Raw genomic sequence first — 14557 nt, 5'->3', positions numbered from 1 at the left:
TATTCAGACCATACTTAATGTGAGATGCATCTCAAACTATAGCTTTCCTTTACTGTTTTGTAATAATCTGGTAATAAATTAGTCTATTGAGCTCCACCCCACCTCCACCCCAACCCTGCATTGCATGCAGCATACAAGTGCATAACTTTACATTAAGTGTAATTAAGACTATTTACCTATGATTTTTTACATCTAGACACACAGTATGTGTATATTAACTCGGAAAATAGAAGCATTCCATTGAATTCGTTACACCACATAACTTTGTCCTGTGCAAAAAAGAATCTATTTGTTTAAATTCTGTAATCTTTTTTAAGGAACAACTGTACATTTACTACCAGTTACTTTTAGGGTATACCCCCATGTTACTGTTGAGTTTTTAAAACTGTACAGGGCCACATTACAGATATTTACCCATACTTACTACTATAACAGAGAAAGGGTTTCACTAACTAACGCAAAAAAACATATGAAGACTTATCCTTCTTGGTCCATCATATCCATTGATTCAACTGTCTGAATCAATATACTATATATATTTGTATATGGTACATTGATGCAGACAGCATTTATCAAATATTTATCAATTGTGTAATGTGAAAAGTGAATGTTAAGTGGAAAAGGTGGGGGAGATGCATGATGTAAGCTATTTTCTAATACTAAAGGGACAGTAAAAATAGTACCCCTCTTTAATGTTTCATGTCCTAGTCTGATTTAGATTTGCTGACTTGTATTGAAGTCCATAAGGCCACGAAGAAAAACATTACATAATGTTATTTGGGGACATACATGAACATTCTGATTTTGTATGGGTTTTGCATAATTGTAATGTGTTTAAATGTATTAAGTATGCCATACATAAAAACTTTGTTTATTGATACAAGAAAATATTGATCTTTGCCCAGAATGCTACATTAATCTCAGCTTGAATTTAAAATGAAATGAGTTGCAGTTGTGGGAAATGTAAATTAATTTTGTACTTTCATGCAGACTCACATCATTTAAAGACAGCAAAATGATTCTTCTTTTAATAGCAGTTCAGACTGTAAGATAACCACGTTTTGCAAGAAATCCAATGTAATTAATAATACAAACTCTCAATTAGCATACCAAAAATACAATCAGAATGTTGTCCGAACACATTCCAAACATAGTAGATACTTCAATGAAGATCATACAGTTAATAGTAGCCATTTTAAACTGCAATGGTAATTGGAGGATGAGTGTTTAGTCCGTGTATCATTTAGAATTTGTATTTGGTTATAGAAAAAAAGGAACAGAGCTTGTGTGGGGAGGATATTATCATATAGTAGACAAATTAGATATTAAACTGCACAGGTATGACTTCAAAAAATATATTTATGTGCTAAACTGAATAATTATGAATAGTCAGTCATAAATACTGCACTAAGGTTTGAAGAATGCTGTGTGTAAAAAAACAAAACTTTAGTATTGGATTTCTATTTCTACATCAGTTTTTCTATGCCTACAAATCAGTGAGTAGGGTGTTCACCACTAACAGGTGTCACCAGATTACACACATAAGCAAGTTGGGTGACAGCAAAGCCTGCATGAAAATTTAAACTACTCAGTAGGTAGGCTGTGGTTCCTGCATGGCATCTCAATGTTTATATTTTCAATTTTTATTGGGATTAAGCTTCATATGTGAAAATATTTGACATATTCACTAGATAAAAATACAGACATTAGTCAGATGGAAGCAATGGGAAAATCTATTTTGTTTTGATCTATTGGCTTTCACAAAGCATTAACAACCGCTTAAGACTACATTAACGCTTTGTAATTTGTTATTAAATCTGGGAGCGTGACAGGATCAGAACATTTCCTTTTGATTTGCACACTGAGTTACTGCAGCAAATCATCAGCCCAGTGAGGAATTTCTTTGCAGCTGCATTCAATTGAAAAAGTAACTGGCATGAAAAGTGCTTGTGTGATCAAGGCAGAATGTCATTGATATGCCCACACAGTGTGATGTTACTGTCATACCTTAATGAACACAAAGTTGAAAACACAGCTCTTTCATAGGGATTCCCAGAGAAAACATGTGTAAACTCCACATAACCCTATCAAAATAGAGATGAGGAATATAAGAAAAACGTAATTGCTTAATAAAACACAAAGCCTGCTATGCTGCCCTGGGAACACATTGTCCTTCCAGGGAAGTTTGAGCTACCTTAGTTTTTATGAGGAAATATAGTGTATTGCATAGAGCACAAATTCATCATTTTGTTTTTTAAATTTTGTTAGAACATGATGGCAATGCCAGGCTTACTTTTAGGAGGCCCATGGGAATGAATGTTATGGAAACAAATTGTCATAAAATTCTGAATCTAAATTTTGTCAGTGGAAAAATCTGATTCCAAAAATAAAATTCTAAATTCCAAGTTGGAATTCAGATTTAAAAAAAAAGTTTTAAAATGTTGATTTTTGGGTTGAAAGACACTAGGTATTGTTTATTTAGCCATTTGTAGGATTATGGGGCAGTATTGTATGGGGACAGTCTGAATCCATTTTTATAGTCTAAATTCTGCGTAAAATGTCTTGTTCACAATTGCAACCAAATGTTGCAATGTCATTTCCTGATCAGTCACAAAAATATCCCTATTTTTCCAATTTTCTTATTTTTGTGACAACTCTGGTGCAAAACCAGCAGGTGTGGTTTATTCTGCCAACTCTAGGCATCTGGACCAGCGTATATGTATTTTAGACATCCGGAACTGTGTGGAGCCAGTCTGAATCTATTCACAACTGAAGAATATTGGATAATAACACCTTAATGTTACATTGTAACATCTTGGTCAATCAAAAATAGTGTTTCCCATTGTTGCTGAAAATAGTTACCAGTTTTCTCATTTTTGACAGTTCTTTTTGGTGCAAAGTCAGCATAAATGTTTTTTTTTTAGCCAGTTATAGGAACCTGGGACAGTCTGTATCAATTTTTATGAAAGGTACACTTGTGCTGTTGGTGGTTGTGGTACAATCACTTTTTAGCATTAGAAACAGATGGCTAAAAAAAGTAACCAATTCAGGATTGGTTGATAGGATATTAGGATATTAAATATTAGATATTTTTATTTTTTTTAATACCATGATTTCACTTGTTGAACAGTCAAACTATCCTTTTTCTGGTGTGTGTATATAAGTGCTCTAATTTACCTTTCATTTTTTCAGTTCAGTTCATTTCAGTTTTTTCCTATCTTCAGCAGGACAAATGTAGCATTGGGAAAAACTATGTACCCACTTTTCTACTATGTTGTGTATTTACCTATCAATCTGATTGGTGTTAGAGTTTGACTTAATCAGTTATGAGTTTAATTGAGCTTGTACCTTGTAATCTTGTATTTTGATAATGTTTTTAACCAATCTCAGCCATGCAGAGATTGTTTTCGGTTACTTTGACATAATGTGAATGGAGAGGCATTATCATTTTTTTGGTACAATGAAGCAGGAAGTACAGTGTAAGTAATATTTAATATGTAAATATCACAACCTCTAAGTGCATATATAACTACAACACTTACTGGAAGTGACTGTAAGGGATCCCAGTTACCAGGCAGTTAATTTCAGGTAGTATCTTATTCTTCTTATTCTATGATATATCTTATCAAATAATCAAGTATTTTATGTAAAAGTCTCCCATATGTGGACACCCAAAAGGCTGGAGACTGCTGCGTATTGGGTGTGATTTCAGCAGCCCAGAATAGACTCAGGTAACCTCAAGCTGTTACTTAGGTATCACTCAATAGCAGTGTTGGTCAACCTTTTTAACATGGCGGAACCCCTTGAAATAGCCGAAAAGATCAACGGTGTCAGTTAAACAGATCTGATATTCAGAAATTGCTCAAAGAACCTAGCAACCTCTGGATAATCCCTGGTTGAGAAACACTGCTCTATAATAATAATTTTTGTTCCTTCTGTGGCAGCTGGAAAAAAAAGGTTTTGTAGGGTGGTGAAAGCGATGATAGATGAGTTGTGCCAGAAGAGAGAGCTATGAGGTGCAAGAGGGAGGAAGCTGTGCAGGAAAAGTTACATTTTCAAGCAAATTCAAGAACACATAGCAAGTAAATAAAATATTTATGGAAATGAAAAACACTGCAAGTAAGCATTTACAATACTTGATTTTGTGTTTTGTTGTGTAAATCTTCAAACAATACAAAAATCTGATAGAAGTATCCAACCAAGCCTGCCAAAGGAATTAACACATAGAGAACATTTCTTATACAATGAGGACCTCCTGTTAAGATAATAGAGAATATGCCCCACAATCCCTTTGGGTCTAAATCAGAGTTCATATTAAGAGAGAGAGAAAAAAAGACTTGGCAGTGGGTAAAAGGCCCCAAGAATAAAATAAAAAAGAGTGCACAACATACGTAAAAACTTAGGCCCTGGACAGACAAAAAAGCCCTAGGGCTGGAGGGCAAGGGGCATGAAGCCACTTTGATCTACCCCCCTACACCCACACCTGAATACAACAGAAATAACTATAGATCAATATAGATAATATAGAAGAGCAATGGGAAGGGAGGAGAGAGGGGGAATTATAGAGAAAGGGCAGTTAGAAGTGGGGAAGTAGAAGGAGAAAGTGGGAACTACACTTTAATAAAAGATCATACACCTAACTCCTCATGTCCCAGGAAACAGCATGGGCCCACATAGGGGAAGTGACTGAACACCATTCAGGCTATGCCTGCCTCTCTGGGAAACTGTAAATAAAAACAAGAGAATCAGGCCACCTATCGTCAGAGTCAAGATTGATAATTTTATGAAAGATACTGAGGGAACGGCTGTAATCTATTGAAAAACTAAAAATTAGGCCTGTCTAATGTACCTTATTGTATCTGCCTTAATTCTTTGGTGCACAATTGATTGATCCTGGAACTCATCTGTTTGTAATTCTGGAACATTCTCCTTGCAACATCTCATACACAGAATGTATGATATAAAAATAAGTACCAGCACACTTTTTTTTACCACAGCCAGCAATGAGATTAAAAACTTTCTAAAAATAATGCGTTTAAATAGTTTTTGTTTACATATGTTGCATTTATAAACTAAAAAAATGGATTAGGGATAAATATACGTAACACTGCATGTACTTTGCATGTCAAAAAGTGTAAAAATATAGCTATTGATTACATTTATTTGTGGGTATTGTGAACAGTAAAACATGATTTAATGATTTCTTACTTTTTCCTATGGTTTTGGTCAGCTTTATTTTACTAATACCTACCTTTTGTCTTTAGATGCATATCCAGACCACAACACTGACGATTTCAGTGAGTTTGAGTGCCTCAGTATCTTTAGGTATGCTTTACATGCCCAAGGTCTACGTTATTCTTTTCCATCCAGAACTGAATGTACCAAAACGTAAAAGAAGCCTGAAGGCAGTTGTCACTGCAGCCACAATGAGCAACAAGTTCACTCAGAAAGGAGGCTACAGACCCAATGGGGAGGCCAAGACTGAGCTATGTGATAGCATGGAGACACAAGGTAATTATAATGATTCATGAATATATTAATGAATATATGAAAATATATATATCTCAAATTGCACCTATAGTTAGCTATACTACATATATCATGCATTTTTATGTATGCATCATGTATCTTAAATACACTAGGCCAAAACCTGCACACACTAATATTCGAACACTATCCATGACAATAAATTACAACATGTCAGCTCTGTTTCAGGATTGAGAGACAAAATTAAACATTAAATCAGCACCAAATCAACAAAACCAAAGTCAGAGACCTGTGACTAAGAAGGTAAAAAGGTTTAGCCTATCTACTGGGAAAAACAAAGTCAATGATTTGTTGCTGTGCGTGGGTCACGTATCTTTTAAATAAACGGCTGTATATCAATAGCTCCTCCAACCTCCCCTGGTGCTGAGGTTCAGAAAACACAGCATACAGCTAATGACGCTGTCAGAAATCATCTTCTCACTCACAGGTTCAATGTCAAGCGACATCTCCCACAGGCTGCAGCCCTGGACATTCAAAATCAACCTGGGGGCGTGTGCTGCACATATTCTGTGCTCTCTGCAAATTTTAACATTGCAAACACACAACATGCAGCGTTTAAACGATTTATTCTGTAAACTTTATTCTTGACACAGTGCATTATGACTTGTCTGAACACTGTATAGAAACAGATTCTAATTAGTATGCATTGTGTGTAATTACTAAACAGCAAAATGCATTGGTGCATATATTGCACATTTACATGTGATTTTATCACTTCAATATATACAGATGCACGTGTGAAAGCATAATGTGTGTGTAATTAAAGCCACAAATTTCAGATTACCTAGCAACATTCAAAATATACCATTTTACATATACACAGTACTATATTTAGATCCATGTTATAATCAAATTTTAAGCATCAACTTTATGGTAAGGACCTTAAATTCTGTATATACATGTTTTTTAACACATGGAAATCCTGTGGCTTATTAAAACTAAATCTGATGGTTTAAAACCCAGCTAAAGGTAAAATTGAAAGGGTAGATTCCAAAAGAAACTATATTGATTAGAGTAAATTATTATTATTGTTAACTTTAGTTTTTTTAAAGAGACAGCACATTATGCAGCACAGTACAATAAATAGGGCCCAATGATAGACTGCATAGAAGCACAAACAATCAGACAGAATAAAACAAGGTCTCTCCATTTTAGGATTACCCTTATTAGTGGAAGACAAAGATACTGTATTACCAAGTCAGCAGTCAAATTTCATAGCTGTGATAACTTAAAGCAGAAGACAGAAAAGATTTGATTGCTGTGTGTTACATAAATAAATGATCTAAATGGCATATTACAATATACATACACATATATATTTTGTAATATCACACAGAATGAGACAGGAGAATTGAAAAAAAAGTCCAGATAATGGCATATAGTTAATATGGACAGTAGTGATGTAGTGGTATAATAAAAATTCACAGACCAAAAAAAACAAAACAAATTCGGCTGGACACAATGTTCACAAAACGGTTCTAATATTGATACATGTTTACATTAATCCTCATGTGTCATAATATGTAGTTGATTTAAAATGTTGGTAATTGGCATAGCTGTATGTTTAAGAGTAGAAGTAGAACTTCATTTTGCAGACAGGAATCATTAAACTCTGGGTCACAAGGTGGTAATATGTTTAATGATTTTTCTTTTCAGTAACCATGCAGAAATAGTTGGTGTGCCAGTGAAGTAGGGCATGTAATAATGGCACTTAATTTAATATGCCCAGTAACAGTCTACCAATATGCTTCTAATCTAGATTTCCCTATAGTGTGCAGTCTACAACAAACAAATTAACATTTCCCAATTTATTATAAAATTAAATACAGAAGAGCAGGTGTATGTCACAAGGGTACAAATAGACTGTGGACCTGTATGCATGAGTGAACATTCATTCATGCACTCAATAATAATTTACAAATCTTACAGTGAACAAATAATAATAAACTAGTCTTACAATGATCTGTAAGAGGTACAGCCAAGGCTGCCATTAGCATTCTCATACCAGGAAAATGTCTCCTCCCTCATATTAAAGTTAACTGCCATACCTCACCAATTTCTAGTGAACAGTGCCCCACCCATCTTTCTCAACTTTTGATTGCCCCCAAATATGTCTCAGCTTTGTAACATACCTTCTCCTAAAGTATTTACCAGCTTACCAATTGCCTTCCACCAAAGTGGGTCTCAATTTTTCAGTAAGTACTAAAAGTGTAATTCTGCTTTCTACTGTCCTTTAGTGTGTAGCCCATTTTACAGTAATGCCACCCCTTTCCCAAAGTGTGTCTCTGCTTAGTATGACTCAAACTTTGTAGTGATTTGCTGCAGTGTGTCCCCAAAAAGCGACCAAAGTGTCACAGAGAGGTACACAAGTTGGAATTTACTAAAGGTACCATTGTAGAGATAGAAGATTTACCTTTACTGGTTGACAAAAGCATTTCAATCCAACAATACAAACAAAATACAAAAGCACTTTACCATACAACAAAGGCAGCACATGTATCAGTTTTTTCACTGAAATCTATGCTATAACCACTAGTACATGGAAACTAGTCTATTATTCTTGATTGATTAACTTTTGATCATTCATGTCAATGTCTGCAGAACGCTGAATACAATTCCTCTCCTGTACAGTTTTTTAAAACTTTTTAAGAATTACAATATACAGCAATTAGGAGTATTAGGTGTATTTATCAAAGATTTTACATCAAGGTTATTCACCAAAGAACCCACAATTCACCCCTTTTTCAAATAAATTTCAAACAAGATCCACCTGTCCCCATTGAAAGCAAGCAGGACTTGCCTAACATTTTAATGTTTTGATTTGGAAAGTGATTTCCTATTTTTTCCTCTTTATTATTCAGTAAATGTAGATTTATTCTAAAAATCCCATAACATTCCTCATGTGTAATATTCAAATTATTCTTTGGTTTAACTTGAGAATGTGTAAGTGCTTCTTTTTTAAAAGTGTGATTTTTTTTTTTTTTTAGCTCTGAACCTTTGAGTTAATACAAATGTAGCACTTCCACTGTTAATTTTTTGTGTTAATTTTTTTTACCATAAAATAAATTAAAACAGCATGTCCAATTTCTAGAACAAACCAGCTTACAACCGAAACATGTAGGCTGGTATTCCTATAGTAAGGAAATGGGAACAGCAAGCCAGGAGTCCCCCTGCTATGCTGATATTAGTCCAGGAGACACCCTGCCAGAAAATACTGGTCGATCCCATACTTGGGGAAATATGCCCTTTTTTCACTGGGTGAATTTCCTAGATGAATCATTGATAAATACACCCCTAAGACTCCTTTAATAATACCCAGGTGAACTTGATGTGGCATTATTTAAGTATGATATTTGCATCCAAAGTACCTATTTTACTTACATTCAAAATCACATTTCTAATATAGGCATGCTAAACTTAGCTGAAATACTTTTAGGTACTCCAGTCTACATTCTATAGCAAACCACCCTTTTTTATTAAAATCTTTGTTTTTTGCTATAGCTTGTGTGCATGTGTGTGCACATCGCTGACAAATGTTAAATTCTGAGCAGAAAATTTTCTGGTTTGTGCATATCTATTTATAACCCAGTGCCAATGTGTATGTTGTCAATATTTCCAGTTCAAATAGTCAATGGTTAAACTTTAAAAAAAAAACAGGTACACTACTGTTCACATTTCACTCTGCAATCACTATTTAAGCCCCAGGATTTGATTTAACCCAAATATCCCAATGATTACTGAGTAATTTCCCTGTGGAATGTTTCAGCCTAGAATAGCAAAACACGGTGTCCAGTAATTTTAGAGTAATGAATAATTTGACTAGCATTGGTATAATGATTAATTTGACTAGCATTGGACCTGTGGTTCAGAAATGTTCTATGATTTATATGATAGTTCTATGATAGTATTTATTTTTGAAAAAAAGATTTTTTAAATGATGTTATGGGAGAACAGAAACTATAAAAATGTAACAACTAAAACTCAATGAAGTAATACATATTTTACATTACTTTTTATATCTAATTTTATAATTCTTCTCTCTTACAATCTGATCAACATCAACATTGCTTAGCAAGACAAACAGAAGCTTCCCCCATTTAGAAATAGTTTGGTAGTATATTGGGCCCTCTAGATGCCTAGCAGTACATAAATCACTTAATATTTTCAATGCAGGCTTCCTCTTATGACACAATTATCTGACAAGCTGAGCCCTAAATTATAAAAGCAGAATTAACAACACCTTATCACTTAGCTCTATATTATGTAATATACTATAGAATATAAAAAAAGAGATACAAGTGAACAATTTTTCACTGTGTTTATGTATGGGTTTTATCATTTATTTCATAATTTATAATACTATTACCAGCATATTGGTTAGCCAATCTGTACATAAATCCCTACAATAATAATTTATACATAAATTTATACTCTTAAATAGATAATTTATACCCTATACATTGTAAAATCAAATGTTGTTATTCTAGAGTTCTCATGCTCTGTTTGCCTTTGTTTCAGATTCCTTTTAAACTCATAAGATTGGAAGTTTAAAGATACATACCATTCACAGCTGCACATTGTATAAAATGTGTATGGGGTTGCCATTGTTAGTATTTACATTTTGATTAATTGGTGTATAATAAGGGGCTTTTGATGGGGATGGCAGCACAAGTCAACATGATAATGCACCTGTCCAAATCAGGAAAACAGAAAAAGGCAGATGTATAGATGTTAAGCCATCTAAAAGGATACCTGTAGACAGTTATAATTTAATTTTCCCATCAGCAACTCTTCCAAGTCGTATTCTTAACTGCTTCCCTCTCTCTAAGATACTTTCTGTATGACTGTTGGGATCCATACAGTCACATAACCATAACTCTCCTAATTGAGCTCTATTTCTTTTACTGTATGGCAGAAATCATTTCCACTGTACTTTTTACAGAAATACTTTTTTTCAACCCAACAATAGACAGCCTAAAATAATGAATAAAACCTCTTTCGGGCATAAAGAAGCAGGGGCTGACTGGAAAACTTTCAGTATAAAGGCTGTGTAGCTCCCAGCATTATTAGACTTATTAGGGTTCCTAGGGCAGGGACGTTGGGACATATATAGGAGCACTGTACTAAGTATACAGTTATCAGTTATAGCAGTTTATATGAGATTTACCAAACATAATTTCTAGGTGAATGTTCCACATGCATGTGTTTAAACTACTGTGATATTTAAGGTGCATACCTATTTATGTTCAAGTACAGTTAACAAAACGATTGTTTTTTTTACTTGAACATGTTTGTATTATTGAAGTAAAGGCATAACAAAATATTCTTTTAAACAAATTACATTCCCAAATTTATTTCACATCAAATATCAACATAGCCAGAAATTACTCTTGTTAAAACGGTACTTAAACTCCATCTAAAAATACATTAAACATGTTCAGCATGATCCATTTCTTGGAAACCTCCAAGCCCAACACTTTTTTCGGAATTAAATCCGCTTCTTCAGGGACACATTATCTCTGGAGGAAATCATGCAGCTCAAGAATATGAACAGTAATATATATATATATATATATATATATATATATATATATATATGACTAAATAAATTAGGAGTATTTAACTTACATTAATAAAAAGAAGCTTACTATCCTAAAGTTTTCTCAGAGAACAAAGGCAATCCAGAGACAACTCCTTTCATCCCTGGATCACCCTCCTTCCCTGAAAAATTGGTAAGATAGATAAGCTTGTTTTTAATGTTATTTTCATTAGTGTAAGTTTTTAAAGTGGCATACTCCTAATTTATCTCCTCTAGATTTGTCACTTAGCTGCATAATTCCTCCAAAGAATGTGCTAGTAAATGAGATTTAATTCTGTAAAATGCGTTGGGATTGGAGGTTTCCAAGAAAATGGATCATGCTGAACATGTATAATGTATTTTTTTGAGGTTTATGTACTGTGTATACCAAGTCTTTTGTGAACGGTCCCCAATGTGACCATTCACATTGAAAACTGAATATTCCCTGGAGCTATATAGTATGCTCATTGTCAGCTCACTTTTTATTGACACAAGCAATGCAGACATTATAGAGATCATGTCATATTCAATTATTAATTGTAGGGATCAATTGTATATTAAGGTCTATAAAATAATTAAAAATTGTGTTTTTCTCCTCTAGCTCTGGCCAGTAAACCCACATATGTCAGCTACAGTAACCACGCTATATAGGCAGCACTGTTTGAAAATGCGGTTGAACATTGGGAGGGGCCAAAACAAATGGTCACACCAGATGCTGCTCCCTACAGAAAGCCGGGATCAGTCAGGACGACTAGTTAACCCGTCATGAGACAGAGAAGCGCGTCTGGCGCAGACGGGAGAAAAATGATGGCAGGCAAGCCACACACCTAGGCACAATAAATTCCCACATAGGATCAGGAAACACATTATAACTTGTTACTGTTGTCCAGCTAAAATTTGCAAAACTTTTGTTTATGCATTAATATCAAATTGTTTTTTTTTTAACATATTATTTTTTTCACATTTTGTTTTTAATCCTCAGACACAAAATGTCTGTCAGTTAAATAGCATTTATTTTGCAAGTATTTTTTATTACTATTATTTATTTAGTACTTACTGCTAAAGTCAAAACAAGTTATTTTGATGTTCCCTGTTGTGCTGTTTAATTCAAAATTTTTATTGTTGTGCCCTGATTGTTTTAAACAAATATGTTCATTTAAATGAGTCTTGTGCTACCCCATCATTTGCCTGAGTCACTGTAAAAACTGATCAAAATACATAAATTTTACATTATTACATTTCATTATTACATTGATACATAAACACATTGCCATAAATTGCCATTATTTGTCCCTTTTGATATGAAACAAATATTGCCTGAATCTGCTTGTGCTCTCCCACTAAATATCCATACCATGCTTCAGTTTTTTATTACTTTTCATTTTTATTTATTTATTAAGTACACAGTACCAAACTATCATAACATGATAACACATACACTCCTTGCATGATATAACGTGTTTTTTCTCAGTCAGAATTCCCTAATTTTAGGTTATCACAGAAAATGAATTAACCAAACAAGACTGACATAAAAATAATAACACTTTATCCTCGCTTTTGTAGCCATTTAATGTGTCCAGTGGTTACCTTTTTTGTAAGACCTTTGGTTTGTGTCTTTTTGTGTCTTTTTGCTTCGATTTTGAAAATCGGTTTATATGGTATGTTATGTTAAAAATGAAAGACATGTTTAAAGAAACAAAGTAAAAAAAAAAAAGAAAGAAAGAATTAATAAAAAATTTAATTTAGAAGGTTTTGACCAGTCACAAGGAAAAAATGTGTGACTGACTTATGTAAAATCCTACATTAGACACCTACATTAGAAATATCTTTTATCACCAGGGACCAATTTGGACCATATTACATAAAAAGTTCATCCATGAAGACCAAAAGCTTGTGAAATAGTAATTTCTTTTTTTTTTTTCGAATGAGACAAATTATTCATTAGCAGGGTGATGAATATATAAACAGAAATTATTCAAGAGATGTGCATGGTAGAATACAGGACTTGCTTTTTTTCTGTAAATTTAGAGACTCTGCACATTTTCCCTGTCCACTCTTTTGTGCCAAAAGCTGTCAACAGTCAGGTTCTAAGAATTTCCCATCAGCAAAAATTTACAGAAGTCTGCCCTCAAAAGATTATTACTGTTGCACATGCATTTGGCAGAGGAATCACTGATATACTGCTTAAAATTTGTGCCTTCGTAGTATAATGTACACCATATGCATTCATAAAAAAAAGGCTACAAGGTAGATTCTGTTTACAAATAACAACAACTTTCTTTAAATTTCTGGTTTGTGTCTGTTCACAAAATGTGCCCCTCCCATGATCAGTTTGCAATGTGTCTGTTCTGAGAATTAAAAATTCCCCTCCACCCATCACTTCATGCAAACCTTGCGCGGTGCCTGCCTTTATGCAAAATTATGTGTGCATGAAAATCACTGAGAGTCTTGAAAAAAATGTTTTTTCTTTTTTTTTTCTACCTGAGTGTTTTTAATAAAAAGTGAAATACATGTTGTGGTCTTTTTATTATATTTATAGCATATTATTGTACACACATTATATGGTAATATAAACATGCTGGACATTTTTCTGTAACAGCCTTTAATTGCTGGAAATGCATTACAGTATAATAGGTTACAGGACAGAGCTAAAGTGGTGTTTTTGCACTTACATTTAAATCATCATATGACCACAGTTAAAAGAAGCAGCGTCTGCACATTTGACAGCTGACAGTGAGGAACAGTATCAGTACCACTCACTGCCACCCCCTTTCATTCTGTATTGGGCTGCCACTTGGAGAAGCTACATATAGTGGTTTCTGGCACTGCACATGCCTAAAAAAGCTTGCACTAGCTTGCAAGTGGCACTAATTTTAGTCTATGGTGGTGGCAGGGGTTTCAAACCACCCCTGAACCCCTACATGTACTGTCCCAACAATTGTGTTTGCAATGATGACGCCTCCTACTGCCTGTCAAAAAAAGGATAGTGAATAGACCCATTTGGTCCAATGTTAACCTTTTTTTACAAGCAGTTGTGAACAGTAAGAGACAAGGTATGACCTTTTTTTAAAAAAGATCTTTTTAGATCATAAAAAGATCTAAAAAAGAATCTTTTCTTACATGCGTTTCTGTGCTGCGCTTCCAAAAATGCTTCATGCACAACTTTTCTGTGTGCTGTGGGGCTTATTTAAATGAGTGGGACGCCTTCATGCAACACATACAAATGTGAAGGGCACTCATTAAAAAACATATGATACAGTCACAGTGAAGCTCATCTTATGACTATAGTAGCGACCAAGCCTTACTGCTATTATTGGTAATCACTAGTTTGCATTTTTTAGTGTTAGTGTTTCTAGTCACATAGTTCTTATGTGACCAGGAATCCTACGCTGTGCGCCACTGCAGTGTGATGTGCCCTGTGTTTCCCCTGTG

The 14557-nt window shown here is 34.1% G+C and overlaps 1 protein-coding gene across 1 annotated transcript in view; it reads left to right on the top strand.

Moving 5' to 3' along the window:
• GRM4 (glutamate metabotropic receptor 4) overlaps positions 1-13636 on the top strand; it is a 147894-nt gene extending 134258 nt beyond the window's left edge. Inside the window, exons 10-11 of the mRNA XM_072422658.1 lie at positions 5265-5511; positions 11727-13636. Coding sequence (XP_072278759.1) covers positions 5265-5511; positions 11727-11776 — 297 coding nt within the window. The 3' untranslated portion in view covers positions 11777-13636. The remainder of the gene's footprint in view (positions 1-5264; positions 5512-11726) is intronic.
• Positions 13637-14557: the final 921 nt, after the last annotated feature.

This window comes from Pyxicephalus adspersus, chromosome 1 (genome assembly GCF_032062135.1).
Source record: "Pyxicephalus adspersus chromosome 1, UCB_Pads_2.0, whole genome shotgun sequence".
In the NCBI taxonomy this organism is placed as follows: Eukaryota; Metazoa; Chordata; class Amphibia; order Anura; family Pyxicephalidae; genus Pyxicephalus; species Pyxicephalus adspersus.
The sequence above is the reverse complement of the archived record's forward strand: the minus strand, read 5'-3'. Positions and strand labels throughout refer to the sequence as shown.